Source organism: Triplophysa rosa, linkage group LG20 (genome assembly GCF_024868665.1).
Source record: "Triplophysa rosa linkage group LG20, Trosa_1v2, whole genome shotgun sequence".
NCBI lineage: Eukaryota > Metazoa > Chordata > Actinopteri > Cypriniformes > Nemacheilidae > Triplophysa > Triplophysa rosa.
This window is the reverse complement of record NC_079909.1, coordinates 19,700,999-19,727,225: the sequence shown is the minus strand read 5'-3', so window position 1 is coordinate 19,727,225 and position 26,227 is coordinate 19,700,999. Positions and strand designations below refer to the sequence as shown.

At 36.8% G+C, this 26,227-nt stretch overlaps 3 protein-coding genes across 3 annotated transcripts; all 3 read left to right on the top strand.

Annotated features, from left to right (window-relative positions):
- The first annotated feature begins 1,275 nt into the window (after window positions 1-1,275).
- On the top strand, window positions 1,276-6,767 carry LOC130571382 (mucin-3A). The gene is made up of 13 exons (XM_057362303.1): window positions 1,276-1,480; window positions 2,229-2,332; window positions 2,508-2,663; window positions 2,807-3,106; window positions 3,240-3,308; window positions 4,054-4,101; window positions 4,186-4,227; window positions 4,618-4,668; window positions 4,764-4,808; window positions 4,910-5,024; window positions 5,105-5,145; window positions 5,434-5,474; window positions 6,167-6,767. The coding sequence occupies exons 2-13, from the start codon at window positions 2,266-2,268 to the stop codon at window positions 6,266-6,268; spliced, it is 1,077 nt and encodes a 358-aa protein (XP_057218286.1). The 5' UTR covers window positions 1,276-1,480; window positions 2,229-2,265; the 3' UTR covers window positions 6,269-6,767.
- Window positions 6,768-6,848: 81 nt separating this feature from the next.
- Window positions 6,849-12,398, top strand: LOC130571450 (uncharacterized). The gene is made up of 7 exons (XM_057362414.1): window positions 6,849-6,945; window positions 8,796-9,095; window positions 9,183-9,488; window positions 10,018-10,056; window positions 10,240-10,323; window positions 10,788-10,835; window positions 11,041-12,398. The coding sequence occupies exons 1-7, from the start codon at window positions 6,891-6,893 to the stop codon at window positions 11,115-11,117; spliced, it is 909 nt and encodes a 302-aa protein (XP_057218397.1). The 5' UTR covers window positions 6,849-6,890; the 3' UTR covers window positions 11,118-12,398.
- A 168-nt stretch (window positions 12,399-12,566) lies between these two features.
- On the top strand, window positions 12,567-25,576 carry LOC130571657 (serine-rich adhesin for platelets-like). The gene is made up of 23 exons (XM_057362782.1): window positions 12,567-12,649; window positions 14,156-14,455; window positions 14,549-14,860; window positions 15,790-16,089; window positions 16,308-16,598; window positions 16,755-16,814; window positions 17,043-17,078; window positions 17,469-17,534; window positions 18,743-18,868; window positions 18,962-19,273; window positions 20,203-20,502; window positions 20,721-21,011; window positions 21,168-21,227; window positions 21,456-21,491; window positions 21,882-21,947; window positions 23,333-23,374; window positions 23,613-23,693; window positions 23,802-23,820; window positions 23,965-23,986; window positions 24,091-24,157; window positions 24,612-24,650; window positions 25,087-25,136; window positions 25,399-25,576. Exons 1-23 carry the CDS (start codon window positions 12,583-12,585, stop codon window positions 25,480-25,482), a joined length of 3,027 nt encoding a protein of 1,008 aa, XP_057218765.1. The 5' UTR covers window positions 12,567-12,582; the 3' UTR covers window positions 25,483-25,576.
- Window positions 25,577-26,227: the final 651 nt, after the last annotated feature.

The following is a 26,227-nucleotide window of genomic DNA, read 5'->3' as shown; positions in this document are numbered from 1 at the left end:
TTGTTCTTTGATTAACAGTAGTGACAGGAGTCACAGCAGCAGGTTTAAGAACGCCGCCCCTTTAAGAGCTGCCTCTTCAAAGCAACCGATTAAATCGTGCTTAAATGGTTTAAAACGTATAATGTAACGCTAGCAAAAAGATGACGGATGCTGCATTAATTGTGTTAGATATTTTTAACACATCAATCTGAAAAATATTTTTGACAGCCCTAATTCTTACATTAATTTGCATAAGCATAAAAAATGAAGATTTTCTCTACATTTCCCCCTTTTTGTCATTTAAAGTTTTTAAATTTGATCCAAAAATAGGAAAAAAGGGCCCTAAAAACTTTTCATCACACGGGTGCTCATCTCTCGATTTTGACACACGTGATCATTAATCAGCACATATGAATTACTGTATGCTTTTTGTTTGACGCATGTCTAATTTAAGCTTGGCAGGTTGTTTCTCATATTTACATTTCATGCAAATCCATTTGACTCACTATCATCATCCATTTGAACCGCCCCATAGGTGTTGTCCTCTGACGTAATTCTCGTTTTGAACATCTGCGCAAAAACACTCGGAAGTCGCTGTATCGTCCCGGAAGAGCAAACTAAGGGCACCAGTATTACGATCACTGCAATGGTTAGGCTGCACACAAGCCAAAAGGGCCAACCTACCCACGCGTTTTCTGACCAATTCAACCAAGAATTAAAGTTACTCGTGTCGTCCTCTTTGACGGCCCTTCTCATGTGAACGATGAGATCCGTGAGGTTGTTGTTGTAATCAGGCATGTGAAAACAGCACGAAGTTCCCAACATTTTACAGACACCTCCCATTTCGGCAGTTAACATGTCTAAAACCAATCTGTTCGGAATCGCACGATTTGGCTCATTTCATCATCAATCAAATCTGGGGCTTTTTCCGTTCCGTTCGCTAGTGCTAAAACCTGCCGTGCTAGTCCATTCATCTTCAAAAGGGTTGCAGCTGTCCCTCCCCTCATCAGGAGAGACCACCAATCGCACAGCTTTGTGCCTTCAATAAAAAACCTGTCGTCCGGTGTCAAGGTCAAAGGTCTTTTCAAGCCGTTTTCACGGTTTTCCTCTAAATAAACCATGGTTCCCACGGACAGAAACGCTGGGTAACAACAGCCCGTCCATGCTGTGCTCGGCAGGTGGTGAAAAGCGCGGGTGCTACCGCTGGCAGAGTGTCACTCGCCTTTTCAAATGGGCATGTGAAGTTGTGCACGACGCTGTTGACTTGTGCCGTGCAGTTGACGGCAGCATCTCTCATCGTTACCTTCACCTTGCAATCAGACCATCCCAGCAGTCTCTTCGTGGCCGGTTCTGAGCACAGACAGACATCGCCAACTTCCGGTGTGACTCTCACAGGTGGCGTGGCAAATTTTGCTCTTTCGCACGCTGAGCAGACGTTGTGACATTTCGGGCTGTCATATGCGGCTGGAGTCACATTTTTGGATGGACATCATTTGGCACGGTATGTTTCCTTCCAGCTTTTTCACGGCTTCCAGTCTCAGGTTCGGGGGGTTCATCAAGTTCATTTCTAAACAACTTCATTAGTAGATACAGTATGTATAAATATGATATTAAAATTGAAACACAGAGATGAAAAAACACTTTTTCCTGTCTATTGTTAAATACTTTAGAAACGTAATATTTCATAACCTTGACGCTGATGCATGCAGATTTTGAGATTATTTGCTATAGATACATATTTTCCCTGAATATATTTGCATAATGCTAATGTTCTCTCTGGGGTCCATTTTCGTCAAGTTTTTAATCAAATCTTTTAATAGCTTCACCTTTGGAAAGAGGAGAGGGAACTTTTAACTTCACTGTTTTTGATGCTTCAGAACACTGTATCTGTATTCTGAAGTATCTGAAAATATTGGTTTTATAACTCACAATACAAACTGTGAAGGCGTACGAACACTGATCCAACAAACTCATTCATTCTAAATGGAAATGTCTGTGTTTGTTGGATTAGTGTGAATTAGCATTCACAAAACAGGACCATACATAGTAAACTGTGACACAGATGTACCGTTACTATGGTTACAGCTTAAAATTCAGTGCCCTCAAAGGGGTTTTTAGATATGTTTTTGACATCCTGATAGAAAACCTCATTTACAGTGAACCATCAATTGTCATCTTTGCAGAAAACTCTTGCATTGTGCTATAACACTTTATTTCATTGTTTCCTGTTTCCTCATATAATGTTGAAGTGGTCTGTGGTCTGATGGATCATTCTGTCAGTCGGTCATGAACACAGACATGTTGCTGCTCGTCCTCTCAGTCTTTACACTGATGCTACAGGCTCATTCTCAAAGTAAGTACATTCTTTCATCGTTGTTCAGTCAGTTCAACACAGTATCAGAGAAACGCAAAGTAACTTTTGAAGGATTTGTCGTCTCTTCTTTGAACATAAACATTCCAGTGTCCCAAAAGTGATGCTCTTCACAGTTTTTATAGTTCATTGTGTAATCTATGTGTGCATCTTTTAGGATTATCCGATCAGTCCACGCTAACAGCATCTCCAGCATCAGTGTATAAAGAATCTAACACAGTTCAGCTCAAAACTGATGGACCAACAGATGCAGAGGAGACGCCACGAGAAACACCGTCCAGTCCGTCTCTCTTCACCACAGTCATAACTTACAGTAAGATGTTCAGTATACGGTTTGAGAAAACCTTTCATGGATCGCATTTCACTTTTATCAAATAACAAGCAATGCTTCCTTATTGAAATGGTTTTTACAGTCGACGCTGATGTTGCTCCTTTGATGGTTGTATCTGCTTCCAGATGAGAAGCCAAACATTACAGTCTTCCATCACTCTTCGCTTGGTGAATTCAGAATTACATGTGAAATACCAGGATCTGAAAACACTGGTTGTTGTCTGTTCTTGGGAGACAGTGACCAACCGCTTTTAAAGACAGACTCGCATAAAAGGTCTGGAAAAATACTGTGTAGTTTTACAATTCAAGAATCAGATTTATTCATTAAACTGCGTTCAGTTAAGAGTAAATCAGTGAGCTGCAATTATTCTCCAAAAACGGACCCGTCCAGAAGTTCACCACACAGTGACAAATACAACCTAACAGGTGAGTAATATTTGTCATTATATGCTTATTTTAAACTATCTGAAACATTTGAGATTACTGGTAAGTAAAGAGGGTTTGTCCGGCGCTGTTATTTGTTTAAAGTATTTATTTCACATGATAGCTTTTCTTCCAGTGCAAACCCCCCGAGTCACCACGCACCAGCTGCCAAACACCGAGCCAAAAACAGAGGAATCAACAATTTGTAAGTGATTTCTTTATGATTGTATACTGTATTTTAAATGTTATTCATAATTGATTTGTTTAGTCATTGATGCTAACTGGTCTTTATTCACAATAAATCACAGCTATAACCTTTTCAAAAAGCTAACAGTATCATTGTGCAGCGATCATGGCTGGCATATTTTTCTGCATTGTAAGATTTGGTCACCGTTTACTGTCACATAGGTGCGTCCCAATCAAGGTTATTTTAGTTTATCAAAATTAAATCTGTTCATTGAAATCAAATCAAATATTGACCTAAAATTATTGGAAAGACTTAACTAAAAGAAAAATGGAAATGTTGCCTCGAAAATATACTGAAGTAAGCTTAAAGCACTAAAATTATAATAATAAACAAAAACTAAAATAAAAATGAATTAGTCTTATACAGAAACATAAAAAATAAATGATAAAATAACAAAGGCAATTGCCAAAACTTTAACTAAATTTTACATATAAACTAAAAATCAAAAGAGAAAAGCTCATTTAAAATATTAATAAAATGAAATAAAACTAAAATCAAAACTATAATAACTCAAGTCCCAATTCACATACTTACGCACGACTCCACCATACACTATAAGTCCCAAATATACTTTTCTAATGCAGTAGAAAAACTACATCATGTAAACCACTTGTCTTCAGCTCTGTTCACAAAAGCGCAACCTCCTGTTTCATGCACTTGTGATGATGATATGCATTTTGTAACTGCAAAATTCCCTCTGCAGATTCAACATCGACTTTCTCTACAATCACATCTACAACAGAGCCACAAAGTGGGTAGACCAGTGAGTGGTGATCATTTCTCCTTCGCCGACTATTGTCTTGTTGTGTTGAAGATGATGTTTTAAATATTTCAGCATCCATTCCTAGTTTTGGGAACACAACAGGCGGTGCTGACGGTGAGAACCACAAACTTTATTTTTCATGTTAGGAAGATGTCAAGGACGCACTGTATCACAATGTGAACGAGACCAAATTAAACTTTCAGATCCCAGAGTAATATCTTCATAACAATGATAATAAGGAAGCATAACTATGGTCACATGGTAGAAGTCAAGGCTGTGATGTGTTGATATTTTCGAAATGTGATCATGTGAATCTGAAACACAAAGGTTCACTACTTATACCGTCTGAAATGAGGAACAATGTATAGATTCACCCCAAAACTAACCAAACAACAACAAAACATATTTAGAAGAGTGGTTTAGAAAATGGATTCACCTATAACCTTGACTTGTATGTATAATATAATACAACACAACATTATGTCGTTTTGTCGGCTCTTCTAGAGACGACTCCATCTTTATTCTCCATCCCTGTTTCCTGGAGCACAACACCAGGTGAGTTTCACATTAAAGTAAAGATCCTTGTTAAAACCGCTACTGACCCTCAATGTCCACACATTTATACTGTATACCCTCTTTCAACGTTTTAGTTTTCCAAACTTCAACTCCTGTTAAGACTGAGGGTTCTGGAAGAAGTGAGCATTACATCTCATTCGTTTCTTATTCAGAATCTGGCCTATTTGAAAACTGACTGTCAAATTGTGATCGATCGTTCTTATTTCTCACCAACACAAAGAGAGTTGGTTTATCATGCTGCTGGCAAGCACCGGCGGAGGGATTTTATTAACCGGACTCACGGGAATTTGTCTGTGCTGCTTCAACAGTGCCAAACACAAACCAAAGAAGATGAGGTGAGATTAAGTGATGCAGTAGTTTGTTTAATGGTTTAGTTGGTTTAAAACAGTTAAACGTGTACTTCTGATCTGTTTAGTCCTATGGAAACTTCCATGGCATTCGCACAAAGACCACCAGGTACGTCACTGTCATCCATACAAATGATTATGTGCTGCTCTATGTGTACAATTTTGAACAAGGTTGGAGATTTTTCTTATAGTTATGTACATATTCCTTTAAGCTGCTTTGCACGAAAAGTCGGCACACCAAAGTTCCAAAAATATAAACAAAAATAGGCTTTCACAAAATGTGTAACGTTTCGAGCACAAAGGCTATTCATCAGACGTGCGATGTGATGTGCGTGCTTTTGTGGTATTTTGCATAAAAATGTTGATTTGAGACAATGTTCACTATTGTATCCGTCAGATGACACTGAAGAATCTGAGGAACTTTCTGAGGAACATGAGGTGAGCCGTGACACTCAAAATTAAAACAGTTATTATAGTTTTGTTATTAGTTTTATTCGTTTTGAAATAGCTGTTTTTATATTTTATGTTTTTGTTGTGTTTTGTCATTTCAGCATTTATTCATTTATTTTCATCGTCCTTACAGAAAAGACACGAATTTCCCATGTTTTACACACGTGATCACCTGTGTACAACATGTGTTTTACATGTGCAGAAACCATTTTTGGAACACTTTTGTGTGAATCCCATCATGTAAATTCCCATGTGAAGCCCGCATGTGCAGCATGTGGCGACTTGTGAAAAACGTGATCACATGTATGTTGCACACGCGATCCCATGGGTTTCATTTACATGATGGGATTCCCACAAGAGTTCCAAAAACACACATTTCACGTGTGATAACGTGTGTTTTTTTGCACATGTAAAAATGTTTTTAAGTTTGTGTTTTTAGTTTATTTTGATTTTATTATTTCAGTTTATTTCTGAGGCAGCTTTTCTAATTGTAAGTTTTACAAATAATATTTAGGCCAATATTTGATTTGATTTCACACAACAGAAATCTTTTAATCCTTTTGGTTTTAGTTAAACAGTATATTTGCTTCCAACGTTTTCCACTGGACCTGAATGTCGTACTTCTCTTTCATTGCCCCGGCTTCGGTGTATTTATATACACGTCTTTTTTTTGTCTGTAGGATAAAGTGTACCACGTGTACTGCACAATCTCTGATGTCTCCACAGAGCGTCATGAATTATACAGTCTAGCACAGATCCCAAAGCAACCCCTGCAAAATTAATTTCCTTTACAAGTGCTCTATCAAATGATGTCATCATTTTTGTTTTAATTTTAAAAATACCCAAACTAACTGTACATTGTCTGATACTGCTGGTCTAATAATAAAAAGGCCCTTTGTGAAAACATTTCTGTCTCAGCCTACCTACGTGTATGAGCACATGTGTGGAGCCATGACCACCCGTTACAACATCAGGACAAAGCAAAAGACTCATTTCTGTGTCAAACACAATAAGTGGTTTAGTTATGCTTTGGTGAGGTTTGTACTGCACTGCACCGCATGTTTCCACCATGTTTCTTACTTCACTTTTTCACTTTTCTCTGTTCCTCAGGTTTGTCTGTGCGGTCACACGTTTAGTCACGTGCTTTAATTTAACAGAGACTTGTATTTGCACATCTCTGTTAAAAACGTGAAGGTATCAGACATATTAAAGAAAAACAATATTTGTTATCATTTTATTAGAAGATGGAAGATATATTTGTTGTAGTCTGTCAAGCTCATGATGCACATTAAACTGACAGCACAATACATGAAGTGGTTTCCTGTCCTTGATCTTCTACAGTCTAATTTAGATCTTGGGTGAGTCTCGTTCTATCGCGCACATACATTTCTTACGCTTGCTGTAATGGAGATGTTTCTCATCATTGCTCTGCAGCTTCTCATGGAGGTTTGGTCATATAGTAAGTGATCTAAATTCATTCCTGTCTTCCTAGATAAGTGGCAATGTGCAAAATGTTTAAGCATGTGTGATCGGTCAAGTTTTGAAGTAGGAGAAGCAAACTATTTATTTACTGATATTTCATATTTTATGCATTTATAATTTTATGCGGCAATGATATTTAAAGTAAATCCGGTGTAAATATGGTTATGTTCATGTATGCGTCACATTATCAAAGACCAGACAAACCAAAATATTCAATTATTGTACCATTATTTATAAACTAATAGGTCAGTAAACCCAAATAAATAGACAAAACTCAGAGGCTTTGAGGTAATTATCAATTTTTTTCAAGTTTCCAAATTTAAGTACACAGAACAATCAGATTTTGATTTTATTGTACACATGCGTTAATTCCTCTTTTTGTAAAACATTTAGTAAGATAACTTATGGTTTCTGATTTACAGTAAAATAAAATAATTACTATAAATAAAAATGATTTATAATAAAAATGATAATAATGGTAAATATTCTAGTTACCATCCATCCGTATCTCATGCGCATCACTCTTTCCCATAGCTTTATGACAGCAGAACTTACATAAAGCAGAAATATTTAAAATATATATATTTTTCTCAATAAAAAACTGTCACGGGGGGAGGTGAGACACAGGACAGAGGACCAAACGCAGACAGCGGGTAGGGGGTTAACACAAGGCTATAATAAATAACAAAAAGACAAAACAAAAACCCACGATGGGGTAAAACAAGAACAAGGGCATTACAGGACATAACAACAGGAACAAGGACTAACTACACCTGACAAGACTAAAGATAACATTTACATTGGAGTACGAATGACTAGACTAGACTAGACTACACCCACATGAAACGAATGACAATGAACCAGCACGGGACAGAAAACACAGGGGCCTTATAAAGGGAACAAATCAAGAGGGAACAGGTGCGGGGCATGAACTAATTAACAATCAATAATAGGGATGTAACGATTCACTCAGCTCACGATGCGATGCGAGTCACGATTCTGATCTCACGATGCGATTTAGTCACGATTTACTCACGATTTATTTTGAAAAAATGAGTTGAAACAAATTAGAAATGAACAACTTCCCTTGCATTATTTCTTAAATGCTTCACGTTTCTTTGTATGATAAAATAATGTTTTATTTCAAATAACAAAACTAAACTGCAATTTTATAACAAATTAATAATAGAAAAAGTCTCTTTAATATAAACAAACTAATACTGTCTGTGCTTTTCTTGGATTTTTTTGCATTTAAGAAATATCAGCATCCACGTTTAGATTTGCAGTGAAAATAGCGGTCCCTGCTGTTCAAAGAATGTATCGCGATTCAGTTCAAGCCTCAACCGATTTGAATCGTTGCTCATTACAACCGATTTTCAACCGGCTCACGGTGAATCGTTACATCCCTAATCAATAATGAAGAGACGAAAGGGCGGGAACAGAGACAAGACCGGAGAGGGCATATGGAAGGCCAACAGGGCCAGAATGCCTCTCTCCACATAAAACATGGGGTTCTGTCATGATCCTGCCACTAGACCAAGAGAAACATGACATGATGCGGCAGAATCATGACAAAAACATTTTGTATATGTTAAATGTATGGTTATATAATTTTTGGTTATATAAACACAAAGTACAATATTGACTTTTACGTTTATATAAATATGCATGTGTACCCAGGACAATATAAACAGTGATATTTTTCCCACCCAAATACAGTATTACCATTAAATCAATCAATAGGTAAAGATAAGTGAAGACTCGTATCATGAACTTCATTTTGCTACTTATCTTATCTTCTCTTTTTTAATTTTTTCTATTTTGCAGACATCCCTAATATAAAAGCATCTCCAGATGTCCTGACAAAGTCCCGGTCATTTAATCTGACCTGTGAGAGTCCAGCAGATGTTACAGTAATTCAGTGTTATTTCTATGCAAACAGACAAAATGAAAATCAAGTCGTACGACTCAGTCCATGTCATCTTAGTCTCACTGGGGCAGAAGTTCTCTCATGGACGGGTGTTAAATCACCTGTATCACTGGACATTGGTTGTTACTACACAACAGATGTGAGAGGGGTTCATAAACCATCACCTCACTCTCCTCCTGCCACACTGACAATACTGAGTGAGATATTCAACTGATGACTTTATGTTTTATATACCTTAAAATATTTTTCGTCAAGCATATGTCTGTGTGTTATTTTGATTACAGATGCTCTTAAGAAACCCGTCATCAGTGTTAAAGAAAGTGCTGCCTTGCTCAGTATAAAGTGTGAAATCCCAGCGTCAGTCCGAGCTGATTTCATCTGTAATCTCTACACTGAAGATGGATCTCTCACACACAGAAGTCATTCTCAGAAATCACAGTCTAGAAAGCATTTTTGTCCATTCTATCTAAGTCCAGATGAAATATTCGCAGATGAGCAAACAAATAACAGCCGAGAGCTGAGTTGTGATTATGTGCTGAACATTAAACCTGCGGAAATGTCCCCACGTAGTGACACGTACACCATCAGAGGTGAGTATTCATGAATTGTTTTTACTGTATGTGAGCTTTATGTAATTGTAGCTCAGAACTCAGAATCTGACAACAAGCCAACCTCATTTACCATAATATTAAAACTCAACAGCACACTGTTACAGCAAATTCCGTAAAAAAAATGTTTTCCTGTAAAATTATAAGATATAAAGATATATTCAATTGTTTTCCCTATTTTTCTCGTAAATGTGTTGTTTTGTTCTGTAATTTTATTTTATTTCAAAAATAAACTGTAAAAAAATCTTGTTTAAAAAAACATACATTTTCTGGCCATTGAGGCGCATGAAATAAACTGTAAAATAACGGAGATTTTCCATTCATTTTGATTGTGATCATTTTGATCATTTTCACATATACTGACAGCTTCATTCACACATAAAAGATGTGTGTAAAGAATATCTCCAGTTATACGATCATGATTGAAACACTGCTGTCTATAATCTATGCCTCCGTCATGTGATGTGTTTTTCCCTGTAAAGTGATTTAATTTGGGGTGTTTTCTGTGCAGATGTTACTAAGACCCCTCACAGATCTGCAGATTACACAGGTTTGACATGCAACACAACACAACACAACACACGTGTGCAACACAACTAAACATGCAGCACATTCATCAACACACGCACAAAGCACATGCTCTGAAAAGTTAATAAAAAAATATTTTGTATTTTGTAGACATTTACTCTTTTTGTGTGCAACATTAAAGACTTTTGTGTGTCTCTTGATACAGGCGTGGGGTTAACAGTACCACTGCTTTCTGCTGCTTTAGGAATATGCATGTGTGTAATTATGGGATTGATCTGTATACACCAATGTAAGTAAAATTCACAAGTTCAGATCTAAAATCCATGTTTCTCTGCGTAGAATAAAGACATGGAAATGTTAAGGTGATTAAAACGTAAACATTCATTGTGTGGTGGAACATGAATGGCAAAAATTGCAAAATAACATTTAGGATCTGCAAGTATTCAATGCTTAGCCAAGTTCAGACCAAAGATTCAAACAGATTGAAAGCACTTTTGTGCGTCCTTCAAAGAGGCTTGTTTGCTGTGAGTGTAGTTACATCATCTACCAGCAGAGGTCAGAAGTGACTGGTGTATCCCAGCAGGGTCAATAAGAGTGCATGTGAGGAAAAAGAGATTTAAAGTTATTTGCATTATTAATACTTTTGTCTCCAGTCATTAGTAACAAAATAAAGACAAAAAATGAGGAATGCTCATGTACATGATGTCCATGTATTGTGTTCAGCCTCAGCTGATGATGTGATTGATTGTGTAGGCATACATCACTCCAGCCCAATGATGAATAACTCCTCTGAAGACTCAGGTAAACTCGTGCAAACCTCTTTAATATCTACATACTCTTAGACTAAATTTAATCCATAACCTTTTTGTAACAAGACATTGCAAGCATGTTCATAGAGCAGCGTAATGCAGTTGTGCAGGTTTTGAATACCCTTATAGGGTGAATAGATGACAGAATCTTCATTTGTTTGGTGTAATATGTCTTTGATGCTTGCTATGGCATACAGGAGCTGATGATGTTCTCACAGTGGTGGTCTACAGCACATCAACCTGGCATCCTCAGACAAAAGAACATCTGTTTTGAGATGCTCTCTGACTGTTCTCTCTTCTGTTCTATTGTAGTGACACCTGCTTTAAAACATGTCTGTTTTATTTGACTGTGATAACCTACTTAAAATCAAAACACTGCAAAAAAGTAAGGTAATTTAAGGTCAATTTAAGTATAGGTTTGTGTTAAAAACAAGCAAAAGAAATCTGTCAATGGGCTGAAGAAAATAAACTAGGTACTTGAGAAAAAGGTCCAAGTAAATTCAAGTTTATTTTTCTCACCCCATTGGCAGAATTGTTTGCTTCTTTTTACCATAAACCTATTATTTCTTAAATTATTTTTCATAAAACAAGACTAAATATCGTAAATCAATATACAATTTCTTGACAAGAAAAGTGACTTAAGAAGTTTTAGATATTTGTACTAAAATCAAGACAAAAACACTTAATAAGAATGTCATTTTTTTGCGGTGTTTTGATTTTAAGCAGTCAAATAAAACAGACATGTTTAAGTCATAAACTTATACTTAATTCTTATATTTTTCTCCTTAAAAAGAGACTAAATATCTTGGGACACTTTTCTTGTCAAGAAAGTGCATCTCGATTTAAGAATGTTTAGACATTTGTTCTACAAAACAAGACAAAAACACTTAGTAAGAATGTGTTTTTTTGCAGCGAATAAAACAGATTTGACCAGTCATGGTAAACATGGTTCATTCTCTTACATTACATTTCATTCACCTCAATTGAACTATTTCTCATAACAGTGTGATGCAGTCGTGAGTCCTGTTTTTAATGCACTTCTTATGAACTGATCTGTCAGTGTTGTTACAGGTGTAATTCTAGCCTATCACAGACAGGTGCTTTGTTATGACAGTTATTACCCGCTCATAAGAGTCATACCTGTCAGCATAGATATAAATAACTAGATGCCACATTAGCATCTGGGCCACTATAGACCGTTTCATCTGATGTGCGCGGACTGCAGCTAACTTCCTGTCTGTGTTTGTTTATCAGTGTGGCAAGTGTCTAATAATAACTATTTAATTTAGATGATTATTTTATTGTATTAAATAAACGATTTGATTAATTTTGTTGTATGTTCATTTTATTAAATAAACTATTTGTTGAATGGGTCCTGTAGTTTTGACCATGGTTTTGACGCGTATAAAGAACCGTATGGAACATTGACGAACACAGTGTTAAAGTTGAATGTGCTGTGTCAAGTTCAGTGTTTCTAACATGTAAGATTTTATTACTTTGATGTGAACTTTTTGGTTCACCATTTACCATTCACCATTACACCATTTATGTCAAATGTTAAACGAGTTACAATAAATGTTTCTTGCCAGAGGTCGATTGTAGCTGTGGTGTTTTGACTGATGATTGATCTACACTTTCACATCAATTCGACAGCACAAATCATGAAGTGGTTTCCTGTGGGCCGATCTTCTACTTCCTAAATTTAGCCGCTTTGCGAGTCTCATTCTGTCTTCTTTCTCATGCTTTCTGTAATGGAGCTGTTCGTCATCATTGCTCTTCATCTTCTCATGGCAGTTCAGTCATCAGGTAAGTCATCTACATTTAACCATGTCATTCATATTATTGAGCAGAAGCTTTTGCATAAAATCCCTTCGACATAAGGAACATTACAAGGAACTTATCAAACAAGAGCAATGTCTGTAGTATCAGACTGTCAAATGTAGTAGCACACATATGAGCAAAGCTTAAAAATGCAATTTATTGATTCCAAATGAATCAATAATATTAAATAGACAGTCATTTGTGTGCTGTTCATTTGTGTGTACAGCATTCAACAAAAGTTGAACTGCAAAGAGTTACAAAGACATTAACAAGACACATTATTCAATTCAATTGTATTTATAGCACTTTTCACAATGTGGATTGTTCCAAAGCAGCTTTACAGGAGAAAATAAGAAACACAGAAAAACACAGCACAGGGCATGGTGTTTATAGAACAAGTATGCCTATTTGTGATACACTATTTCTACATAAACCCACACTGCTAAAATAGCATTACATAAATTCTAGTGGTTTCCATTAAAATACCATTATGAACCACAGTTTTTTATATTACAACATTTTCAAAAATGTCTTTGGCATTAATGGGTGTTCGATTGATTCCCGTCTGCATCTCTTGTGTTTTGGGCAGGCTTGTATTCTTTTTTCTGCAGGACAACCAACATGATGTAAAGAATATCCTGTGAAAGTATAATCTTTAGATTTAGATTTAGTTTGACCATGTCAAAGACTTACAGTAAATCATATTGAAATACTCTGATGCTCGTCACTAATAACTGAGCCTAGTTTTCACACTTATGAGTACAAGTTGCGCCTATTATTGACATTGATAGTTAACAATAATAATTAACAATGAACATTTGCGCAGTTTTATCAAGCGCCCGTTGCACGTGTAGATTGCTGGCAGTGACTTTCACCTGGCTGGCCAGCAGTTCTCATCTCTTATCATCTAAAACAATTATGAACATTGTAGTATAAGTTATCTCTCCCTTTCTCCCTCATGTATTGATTCACCACGCAAACTAACCTTTGTGAAGTTGGCTAGTTAGATACAATTGTTACAATTACAGTTGTGTTAATGATAACAAATATGCTAATTTTAAAAGACTACGCAGTGGTTTTAAATGTGGGGTGAGAAAGTATAATACACCGGCAACACTATCGCGAGTGATGGAGACCCTGCGTACCGCATGAGTCGGGCTCATTTTCTGTAAGCGTCACCCGAAGCCGAAACACTGAGAAATAGTGTCGTTTAAATGCTTGCCTTTCATGATCTCATTTTGTTTCATATCTCCCGATTGCACAAACGGTCCAAAAGTTTCTGATACTAAACGATGTTGTTACGTATCCTCGCGCTTTTTTAAGTGGGTGTACGGAAACGATTGATCTCTTAGTACGGCGTATACCTGCGTATCACGTAGACTACACCACTGGTCATGACATTATGTTTTGGGACATGCAAATAATAACAACTGTGTGTGTATACATGATCAATAAAAGATTCGCTTAATGAAAGATCTTTGTTATTTGCAGAATATCCTCATATGAAAGTGTCTCCAGATGTTGTAAGAGAGTCAAACTCTGTACATCTGACCTGTGAGAGTCCAGCAGATGTGACAGTAATTCAGTGTTATTTCTATGCAAACGGAAATAAAGAGAAAGATATAAAAGTCAGTCCATCATGTCATCTTAGTCTCACTGGGGCAGAAGTTCTCTCATGGACGGGTGTTAAATCACCTGTATCACTGGACATTGGTTGTTACTACACAACAGATGTGAGAGGGGTTCATAAACCATCACCTCACTCTCCTCCTGCCACACTGACAATACTGAGTGAGATATTCAACTGATGACTTTATGTTTTATAAACCTTCAATTATACAGTTTTCATGAACTTTTCTTGATGTTTTCACAAACTTCATACAGATGCTCTTATTAAACCCATCATGAGTGTTGATGACAGCTCTGATCTGCTCAGTATTTCATGTGGAATCCCAGCGTCAGTCAGAACTGATTTCATCTGTAATCTCTACACTGAAGATGGACCTCTCACACACAGAAGTCATTCTCAGAGAACACAGTCTGGAAATCATCACTGTGTGTTCTACATAAGTTCAAGTGAAATATTCACACATAAGCAAACAGTGAACAGTCGACAGTTGAGTTGTGATTATTCAGTCAAAAGGGATCGTGAGATGAAGCTCACATCACCACGCAGTGATCTGTACACTATCAGAGGTGAGTACCTGACGTTTAGTCCGTATTCACTTTTCTTACTATACTGTTCTGATTAAAGATGACCAAATCTTTGGCCGGACAAATGTTGCTTTAATCAATCTGTTTTGTGAAAACGGCAGAAATGAAACTCAACTGAATGGTACAATCTAGCAGAGATGTACGATTATAATATCTCAAGGTTTATTTTAGAATCATGTTGCTGAGGTCTTAGTTTCTGTAGAGTTTTTGCAGAAACCACAGTGTGCATTTGCAAGTGATTATATCAGATCAGACGGAAGGTGTGGTGACACATGGGACATGCAATATGTAACTATTATGTACGGTTAATGTATATGTTAATGTTCTGTTGGGGACTGAGAGATCATATTAATACGACCATATTCTTAGAAATGATTACTTCATGTACTTCTAATTGTAATGGAACGTCCCAAGAAACACAGACGGCAATGAGTACTAGACAAAAACACTTTAATAACAACCAAAAACAGGAGGGTACAAAGTTCACTTATACTTTACATTTAACATTACATTTGAGACTCGACAGAGAACAAGACAACAGGGTGAGTATAAATGGAGACCTGTGCTGCGTCCGAAATCGCCTTCTTCCATACTATATAGTAGGCGAAAATGGAGTCATGAATAGTATGTCCGAAACCTCAGTATGCAAAAAACAGTAGGCGAGAAATACCCGGGTGGTCTACTGTACGACTTCCGCCGAGATTCGTGAGTGTGGATCGGATGGACACTTCTCTATCCCTGAATCGTGGGACGTGTAGTCCAAGGGGGAGAACAGACATGGGGACAGAACGAGACTGTGACACTAATACACATATCATTCAAGAAAATGAAAAAAAAAACATAAAAATGTTTGTTAGAGTAAAACTAGCTCCAGTTTGCCATATAATGTTAATATCATACAAATGATTCAGGTCTTCCTCAGGCCGTGTTGAGAGCGTCTTCATCAGTGATCACAGACACAGACACAGTTCAGATGGACTGTATGAACAGAGAGAATCAGAAGATGGACACGTGTTTCTTCACTGTAGATGGAATGGAAAGTAACATGAAAGAGAGCAGATCATGTCAACTGTCACTCACTGGATCTGACATCATTCATTGGTCAGGAGGTCAGAGGTCATCTGTCATCATAACCTGCTTCTACAGTGTGTATAAATCACAAGTTCTCATATCATCTCCATACTCTGAACCAGTAACAGTGGCTGTCTGGAGTAAGTTCTTTCATCAGGGTTACACTTTATTCGAGAATAAAGTAGATTAAGTTTACATGCTGTTGCGAAGTAACTATGTTTTTTGAGAGAATATCGTAGTAAGTTATTGGCAGATATTAGAGAGACAGTCTACTAATTGTCTAGCTGACAAGAAGTTGCAAAGTTACTAAATACCTAAAGTGGACTATCAAAATAAAGTGTCTTTTCTGATTATTTAGAGTTTTTTCAGGCCGTGTTGAGAGCGTCTTCATCAGTGATCACAGACACAGACACAGTTCAGATGGACTGTAAGAACAGAGAGAATCTGAAGATGGACACGTGTTTCTTCATAATAGATAGGAGTCGCATGAAAGAGAGCAGATCGTGTCATCTGTCACTCACTGGATATGACATCATTCATTGGTCAGGAGGTCAGAGGTCATCTGTCACCATAACCTGCTCCTACAGTGCTCAATCACATGGTTTTGTATCATCTCCACACTCTGATCCAGTAACCGTAACAGTTCAGAGTAAGTATTTTTTGTCTTGCGATAAGTGATCGTCGCCTGCTACCGTAACGCTTGTGACAGAAAGCAATGTATTGATATTTTGATATTTAAAGAGATCTCTTCAAGAAACTTGATCAATATTGCGCTCTACGTAATACGGCTACAATTTCTCTGCAGTTACAACATCAACCACCACTGCACAAACTACAACAACGACAACAACAGTCAGGACAACTTGTGAGTACTCAACTTGTACCTGAAAACATCAAGAAAACGTTTCTTCTGTCTGCCCGTGACTTGTTTCACGGTGATCACACTGTATCAATTGAACATTTATTGTCCGTTTCTGCAAATTGTACAATGTTTTTTTTTTTTGCTTTTTAGTCATGACTTCAGTCTGAATCACCAATGTCATATTCATTCATTGTTAAAGTATGTTTTCTTCATTTACCGTCTTTTTTGCAGATGTTCCTCAAACCACTCAAGCCTCAGTTTCTCAAGGTTCTTCATCCCCTCACAGCAGATGTTTTATTCTTTTCTTAGAGTTTCTTTAATCCGTTTATGCATGAATTATGAGAGCCTCAATCACATTTACTTTCCTCTGTGTTTTCGTTCTCTTACTGTATATCTTCGCTGTCCTTCTGACTGTGTTGTAAAGAATACTTGTTATTGGTTAGATATTTGCAAACAGTGACAAACATAAAGGGTGACTAATAATAATGATTTGAAAAAATAATGATAAAAAATAAAAATCACGAAATATGGAGATACGAGGTTTCAGTAGGACAGCAGCGATATGCTCTTTCACATAGATTCCTCATTTTTCATTGATGTTTCTGTCCATTACGCAGGTTATTTACCCGTAATGTTTCTTGTGTATTCTTGTAACAGTTGTAGGATCTTCTGCTGTAATCATACCACATCATGCAATGGGAACCACAACATACCATACAGCGGGTGAGTTACAGTTGCATCAGAAAGGGCGTTTATTCATTTTAAGAAGTTTCACTGCACCGTTGATGAAAAATATACTCCATGACTGCTGCGAATGCTTATGTGAATGCATCTTTTAATATTAATGATTAAATCCCAAGTCTTTGTCTTAGTTCATTTTGGAGCTGTCCTGCACTTTTGCCCTTTTTTCTAGCTATTGCTTTACTATTAAAAGCACCAGATATAAAAGTGTAACCCATTTAATTCTTGTGCAGTTTTAACAGTAAATTCAGCTAACAACAAAGATTCAGCAATGGCCATAAAAACATGTGAGTTTACTTAAAATACACATGCGTATGACAATCGCAGTAAATAATTTCACTCCACTTTAATCAAATATACACATTGCAATGTGGCTGTACTTCCTAACATGAATTTAATTAGTACAATGTTAAACAATAAAGCAATAAGCCCCAAGAAGCAGTGCGTTACAGTGCATTTTATAACAGCTAAGGGCATTTGCGTCGTGCCTAAAAGCTGTTATAAAATGCACTGTAACCCACTGCTTCGCGGGGCTTATTGCTTTTATAAAATGGTTATTACATTTGCGTAGCAAGGTTTCATAAGATAAAGTAAATAAAGTGATATTTAGGCTATGTAATGCGGTCAGCCTTTATAAAACGGTCAGTTCTGGTCCTTGATTCTGATTGGCTGAGCGGAGTTCTAAGCCATTATAAAATACCCCAATATATAACGGCTGACCGCACCTCATAGCCTAAATATAATTTTATTTACTTTATTTTATGAAACCTTGCTAAGCATATGGAATAACCGTTTTATAAAAGCAATAAGCCCCGCGAAGCAGTGGGTTACAGTGCATTTTATAACAGCTAAGGGAATTAAAAAACAACGCAAAGCGAAGTAAAAAAAAACCCATAGCTGTTATAAAATGCACTGTAACCCACTGCTTCGCGGGGCTTATTGCTTTTATAAAACGGTTATTCCATATGCTTAGCAAGGTTTCATAAAATAAAGTAAATAAAATAATATTTAGGCTATGAGGTGCGGTCAGCCGTTATATATTGGGGTATTTTATAATGGCTTAGAACTCCGCTCAGCCAATCAGAATCAAGGACCAGAACTGACCGTTTTATAATGCACTGTAACCCACTGCTTCGCGGGGCTTATTGCTTTTATAAAACGGTTATTACATTTGCGTATCACTGGGGCAGAAGTTCTCTCATGGACGGGTGTTAAATCACCTGTATCACTGGACATTGGTTGTTACTACACAACAGATGTGAGAGGGGTTCATAAACCATCACCTCACTCTCCTCCTGCCACACTGACAATACTGAGTGAGATATTCAACTGATGACTTTATGTTTTATAAACCTTCAATTATACAGTTTTCATGAACTTTTCTTGATGTTTTCACAAACTTCATACAGATGCTCTTATTAAACCCATCATGAGTGTTGATGACAGCTCTGATCTGCTCAGTATTTCATGTGGAATCCCAGCGTCAGTCAGAACTGATTTCATCTGTAATCTCTACACTGAAGATGGACCTCTCACACACAGAAGTCATTCTCAGAGAACACAGTCTGGAAATCATCACTGTGTGTTCTACATAAGTTCAAGTGAAATATTCACACATAAGCAAACAGTGAACAGTCGACAGTTGAGTTGTGATTATTCAGTCAAAAGGGATCGTGAGATGAAGCTCACATCACCACGCAGTGATCTGTACACTATCAGAGGTGAGTACCTGACGTTTAGTCCGTATTCACTTTTCTTACTATACTGTTCTGATTAAAGATGACCAAATCTTTGGCCGGACAAATGTTGCTTTAATCAATCTGTTTTGTGAAAACGGCAGAAATGAAACTCAACTGAATGGTACAATCTAGCAGAGATGTACGATTATAATATCTCAAGGTTTATTTTAGAATCATGTTGCTGAGGTCTTAGTTTCTGTAGAGTTTTTGCAGAAACCACAGTGTGCATTTGCAAGTGATTATATCAGATCAGACGGAAGGTGTGGTGACACATGGGACATGCAATATGTAACTATTATGTACGGTTAATGTATATGTTAATGTTCTGTTGGGGACTGAGAGATCATATTAATACGACCATATTCTTAGAAATGATTACTTCATGTACTTCTAATTGTAATGGAACGTCCCAAGAAACACAGACGGCAATGAGTACTAGACAAAAACACTTTAATAACAACCAAAAACAGGAGGGTACAAAGTTCACTTATACTTTACATTTAACATTACATTTGAGACTCGACAGAGAACAAGACAACAGGGTGAGTATAAATGGAGACCTGTGCTGCGTCCGAAATCGCCTTCTTCCATACTATATAGTAGGCGAAAATGGAGTCATGAATAGTATGTCCGAAACCTCAGTATGCAAAAAACAGTAGGCGAGAAATACCCGGGTGGTCTACTGTACGACTTCCGCCGAGATTCGTGAGTGTGGATCGGATGGACACTTCTCTATCCCTGAATCGTGGGACGTGTAGTCCAAGGGGGAGAACAGACATGGGGACAGAACGAGACTGTGACACTAATACACATATCATTCAAGAAAATGAAAAAAAAAACATAAAAATGTTTGTTAGAGTAAAACTAGCTCCAGTTTGCCATATAATGTTAATATCATACAAATGATTCAGGTCTTCCTCAGGCCGTGTTGAGAGCGTCTTCATCAGTGATCACAGACACAGACACAGTTCAGATGGACTGTATGAACAGAGAGAATCAGAAGATGGACACGTGTTTCTTCACTGTAGATGGAATGGAAAGTAACATGAAAGAGAGCAGATCATGTCAACTGTCACTCACTGGATCTGACATCATTCATTGGTCAGGAGGTCAGAGGTCATCTGTCATCATAACCTGCTTCTACAGTGTGTATAAATCACAAGTTCTCATATCATCTCCATACTCTGAACCAGTAACAGTGGCTGTCTGGAGTAAGTTCTTTCATCAGGGTTACACTTTATTCGAGAATAAAGTAGATTAAGTTTACATGCTGTTGCGAAGTAACTATGTTTTTTGAGAGAATATCGTAGTAAGTTATTGGCAGATATTAGAGAGACAGTCTACTAATTGTCTAGCTGACAAGAAGTTGCAAAGTTACTAAATACCTAAAGTGGACTATCAAAATAAAGTGTCTTTTCTGATTATTTAGAGTTTTTTCAGGCCGTGTTGAGAGCGTCTTCATCAGTGATCACAGACACAGACACAGTTCAGATGGACTGTAAGAACAGAGAGAATCTGAAGATGGACACGTGTTTCTTCATAATAGATAGGAGTCGCATGAAAGAGAGCAGATCGTGTCATCTGTCACTCACTGGATATGACATCATTCATTGGTCAGGAGGTCAGAGGTCATCTGTCACCATAACCTGCTCCTACAGTGCTCAATCACATGGTTTTGTATCATCTCCACACTCTGATCCAGTAACCGTAACAGTTCAGAGTAAGTATTTTTTGTCTTGCGATAAGTGATCGTCGCCTGCTACCGTAACGCTTGTGACAGAAAGCAATGTATTGATATTTTGATATTTAAAGAGATCTCTTCAAGAAACTTGATCAATATTGCGCTCTACGTAATACGGCTACAATTTCTCTGCAGTTACAACATCAACCACCACTGCACAAACTACAACAACGACAACAACAGTCAGGACAACTTGTGAGTACTCAACTTGTACCTGAAAACATCAAGAAAACGTTTCTTCTGTCTGCCCGTGACTTGTTTCACGGTGATCACACTGTATCAATTGAACATTTATTGTCCGTTTCTGCAAATTGTACAATGTTTTTTTTTTTTGCTTTTTAGTCATGACTTCAGTCTGAATCACCAATGTCATATTCATTCATTGTTAAAGTATGTTTTCTTCATTTACCGTCTTTTTTGCAGATGTTCCTCAAACCACTCAAGCCTCAGTTTCTCAAGGTTCTTCATCCCCTCACAGCAGATGTTTTATTCTTTTCTTAGAGTTTCTTTAATCCGTTTATGCATGAATTATGAGAGCCTCAATCACATTTACTTTCCTCTGTGTTTTCGTTCTCTTACTGTATATCTTCGCTGTCCTTCTGACTGTGTTGTAAAGAATACTTGTTATTGGTTAGATATTTGCAAACAGTGACAAACATAAAGGGTGACTAATAATAATGATTTGAAAAAATAATGATAAAAAATAAAAATCACGAAATATGGAGATACGAGGTTTCAGTAGGACAGCAGCGATATGCTCTTTCACATAGATTCCTCATTTTTCATTGATGTTTCTGTCCATTACGCAGGTTATTTACCCGTAATGTTTCTTGTGTATTCTTGTAACAGTTGTAGGATCTTCTGCTGTAATCATACCACATCATGCAATGGGAACCACAACATACCATACAGCGGGTGAGTTACAGTTGCATCAGAAAGGGCGTTTATTCATTTTAAGAAGTTTCACTGCACCGTTGATGAAAAATATACTCCATGACTGCTGCGAATGCTTATGTGAATGCATCTTTTAATATTAATGATTAAATCCCAAGTCTTTGTCTTAGTTCATTTTGGAGCTGTCCTGCACTTTTGCCCTTTTTTCTAGCTATTGCTTTACTATTAAAAGCACCAGATATAAAAGTGTAACCCATTTAATTCTTGTGCAGTTTTAACAGTAAATTCAGCTAACAACAAAGATTCAGCAATGGCCATAAAAACATGTGAGTTTACTTAAAATACACATGCGTATGACAATCGCAGTAAATAATTTCACTCCACTTTAATCAAATATACACATTGCAATGTGGCTGTACTTCCTAACATGAATTTAATTAGTACAATGTTAAACAATAAAGCAATAAGCCCCAAGAAGCAGTGCGTTACAGTGCATTTTATAACAGCTAAGGGCATTTGCGTCGTGCCTAAAAGCTGTTATAAAATGCACTGTAACCCACTGCTTCGCGGGGCTTATTGCTTTTATAAAATGGTTATTACATTTGCGTAGCAAGGTTTCATAAGATAAAGTAAATAAAGTGATATTTAGGCTATGTAATGCGGTCAGCCTTTATAAAACGGTCAGTTCTGGTCCTTGATTCTGATTGGCTGAGCGGAGTTCTAAGCCATTATAAAATACCCCAATATATAACGGCTGACCGCACCTCATAGCCTAAATATAATTTTATTTACTTTATTTTATGAAACCTTGCTAAGCATATGGAATAACCGTTTTATAAAAGCAATAAGCCCCGCGAAGCAGTGGGTTACAGTGCATTTTATAACAGCTAAGGGCGTTGTGGCACGTCGCGAAGCGGAGTCATTAAAACCCCGTAGCTGTTATAAAATGCACTGTAACCCACTGCTTCGCGGGGCTTATTGCTTTTATAAAACGGTTATTCCATATGCTTAGCAAGGTTTCATAAAATAAAGTAAATAAAATTATATTTAGGCTATGAGGTGCGGTCAGCCGTTATATATTGGGGTATTTTATAATGGCTTAGAACTCCGCTCAGCCAATCAGAATCAAGGACCAGAACTGACCGTTTTATAATGCACTGTAACCCACTGCTTCGCGGGGCTTATTGCTTTTATAAAACGGTTATTACATTTGCGTAGCAAGGTTTCATATAAATCTGGGTATTTTATAACGGCTTAGAACTCGGCTCAGCCAATCAGAATCAAGGACCAGAACTGACCGTCCTTTAATCATGACTTCATCAAGATAAAAACACAGAAAATGATTCTACATTAGTAAAGTATGCACTGTTTTTACATGTGGTTTAATTAGATTTTTTCTTCTGCAGCTGGTCCTCGGACCACTCGAGATTCAACGGCGGTTTCTCAAGGTTCTTAATTCTTTCCCCCCAGCCTTATGTATGTGAGAAACTGATATGACAACTGTTCTCTAAACTACTGTATATCTAAAAATATCTTATACCCTGCACAAGAAAAAGTGTTTCCCTTTGGAAAATGTCTGTTTCATAATTGTTTTTGTGCAATTTAAGGATTAGAATAATTGATGGATTCAGGACATAGCCATTGACATACCCTAATACACATAAACATGCCTCTCTTTGGTGACAGAAATGTGGATAAAAATCCTGCCGGGAGCGGTGTGCTCAGTGTTTGTACTCACAGGACTCATATGTCTGTGCCGATGTGTGTGTAAGTTTACACATTTAGTTCATTAGTATTTAAATGTTGTTTAGTATGAACAGTATGTTCTATATGAGCTGAATTGAAGAAATGAAGCAGTTGTTCTTTGTTTTCTAGGCAAAAAAAGAACAAAACGGTAAGTACTTGACATGCACAAATGCATATATATAAAGTTAAAACAACTTACAATAACAATATGCGTGTGTGCAAAGACACAATAAAGATTCATATTTGAATTAAAAAAGAATAATGTACTTAAATTGCTTTGTGTTACTGCCAGTCAAGGAACTGCCGGAGAAACAGTGAGTATCATCTGTGTCTGTCACAAAGTAATTGAACATATTTACACTTTTAATTCGATACAGAGCAAAGGGATATGATTTTTATACTTCATTCTGTTATTTAGTGTGCTTCTGGACCTGCAGAGGCCTACTCTATGATCACTTCTGTGCCAGACACATCTCAACACACAGGTAAATACTTTTTTAGTGTATATACATAATGACTTCAAGATTAGAACGTAACACTTTACTTAAAGCATATGCGTATAATGCTTTATAAAAGTAGTTTTAATGTATTAGTTACGCCTTTTAATGCACCTTATAATGTCTCATGAATAATTGTAACTACAGTTATATACATAATAACACTTATCAATTCATTGTTACAGTTTGCATTTTCATTTGGTTAAACTTCTAAAATGTTCTAAACAACATTTAATGAATTACAACACACATTATACTCAACTATTATAATGCATCATACCCTTTAATAACCCTTAATAATGCATTATACATGAAGGCTTTAAGTAAGTGTTACCGAACTTATTTATGGAAGCTTATTGATTGATTTGGGAAAAGGAAAGCATAGTTTCACCTTCCACCCCATGTTTGTAATGTTAACATTCTATCGATGTTTACCCTCAAGGTCTCAAGCATCCACAGTCACACCAGGATAGCCAATCAGGTCCGTCAGACACTTACATTTACATTTTATGCATTTGGCAGACGCTTTTATCCAAAGCGACTTACATTGCATTATCACATTTGTTTCTAAGTATGTGCAATCCCTGGGATCAACCCCTGCTCTTACCACTGAGCTACAGTTTTCACTCGCTCACTTATAACTTTATTTAAGCCTACAGGTAACAGAATACATTCATAGGACACAAAAATCATTTTTATATCCTAATATCCTAATCTTTAATATTCTTTCAGTGAGATTAAACGGTGAGCGGATGAAAACTTTGCTTCCCTCTGCTTCTCAGACTTCTTTCCAATGTCTCACGCTGTGCTCATATTTGCTCATGCACTGACAAAACAAAACAAAGGTTCAAAAATCAAGCGACATATTTCTTAAAGAAAAATATGAGCATTTTAAAAGCTTTTGTATTGCATTGCAGATGCTTTGGATAATGCACAACACAAGAAGGGATGTACTGAAGATAATGAGGTATGAACGTAACGCATTGCCATTGTTTTGGTTTTAAAATACTTGCTCTTGTCTTGGTTTAACGCAGAAAGACAGTTATGTGTAAACTATTCATAGCGTAGACTGGTTTTAAAAACATCTATGACACCTATTTATTTTTAATTTTACAAACCTGACACACTTCAGCTTAAACTGGAGCCAAATTGTCATCATTACCAAAAACCTCACAGTGACTTTTTTGTCTTCTGTTTACAATGTTTCTGTATTTTGTTTTCCCCTGAAGAATGTTTATCACGTGTACTGCACCATCCCGGATAAACCAGTAAACGTTGCTGCTGGAGGTCAGAACTACAGTTTGGCTTACTGAAGTTCACATAAGCCCCATTATTTCCTTTTTCTATTCCATTGCATGCTTTAACAACATGTTATTCGCTAAATGTTCAAATAATAAAGTTTTTTCGTTTGATGCCAAACTGTGATCCGCTTTATTGATTAAACAGTTCATGAAAAAACATTTTTATCACAACAGTTGCAATCTCTAACTTCTGCTTCTCTATCACCAACTTGAGTTTGAAACATAAAATTGAGGGTTATTAATGCGTGTCGAAGTCGAATGGTCTCCAGCAGAATGACCCTACAACTTATGTATCAATATTACAAGTTTATGGCTGGAATACACACTACAAGACTTTTAAAATCTGAACAGATTTTTTTGAACTAGACATCATACATTTGCAGACTTTTTTATAGATAGAAACACACTAACTGATCAAATCTGCAGACTGGCACAGACTTTCTGCAACAAGTCCAGACTGAAAATCTGAGCAAAAGTCTTGTAGTGTGTTTTAGCCTTTAGTAAATTAGGGTGTGGTGAGGATTTTTATTTACTTGCTTGCCTGTTATTTTGTTCATTATTAACAAACAAAGTTATAGATTGCTGTTTTAATTTGTTGAGACACATACAGTAGATAGGACACATAATGAAAACACTGTGTGACCCAAGCAAATCAGCCAATCAGAACCTGTATGACTTTCTTTCTTTTGCAGAACACAAAAGAAGATATTTTGTCAGTAAAAAGAAATGTTAGTAACAGAACAGCACAGCCTTCCAT

Bases quoted from the DNA above. Each gene is read 5' to 3' on its own strand.
- LOC130571450 (XM_057362414.1), top strand. From the start codon at position 6,891: ATGGAGATGTTTCTCATCATTGCTCTGCAGCTTCTCATGGAGGTTTGG. The intron at 6,946-8,795 runs GTAAGTGATCTA...TCTATTTTGCAG, and splicing joins CATGGAGGTTTGGTCATATA to ACATCCCTAATATAAAAGCA. The intron at 9,096-9,182 runs GTGAGATATTCA...TTTTGATTACAG, and splicing joins TGCCACACTGACAATACTGA to ATGCTCTTAAGAAACCCGTC.
- LOC130571382 (XM_057362303.1), top strand. From the start codon at position 2,266: ATGAACACAGACATGTTGCTGCTCGTCCTCTCAGTCTTTACACTGATG. The intron at 4,102-4,185 runs GTGGGTAGACCA...TAAATATTTCAG, and splicing joins ATCTACAACAGAGCCACAAA to CATCCATTCCTAGTTTTGGG. The intron at 4,669-4,763 runs GTGAGTTTCACA...TCAACGTTTTAG, and splicing joins TTCCTGGAGCACAACACCAG to TTTTCCAAACTTCAACTCCT.
- LOC130571657 (XM_057362782.1), top strand. From the start codon at position 12,583: ATGCTTTCTGTAATGGAGCTGTTCGTCATCATTGCTCTTCATCTTCTC. The intron at 16,815-17,042 runs GTGAGTACTCAA...TCTTTTTTGCAG, and splicing joins AACAACAGTCAGGACAACTT to ATGTTCCTCAAACCACTCAA. The intron at 19,274-20,202 runs GTGAGTACCTGA...CAAATGATTCAG, and splicing joins TGATCTGTACACTATCAGAG to GTCTTCCTCAGGCCGTGTTG.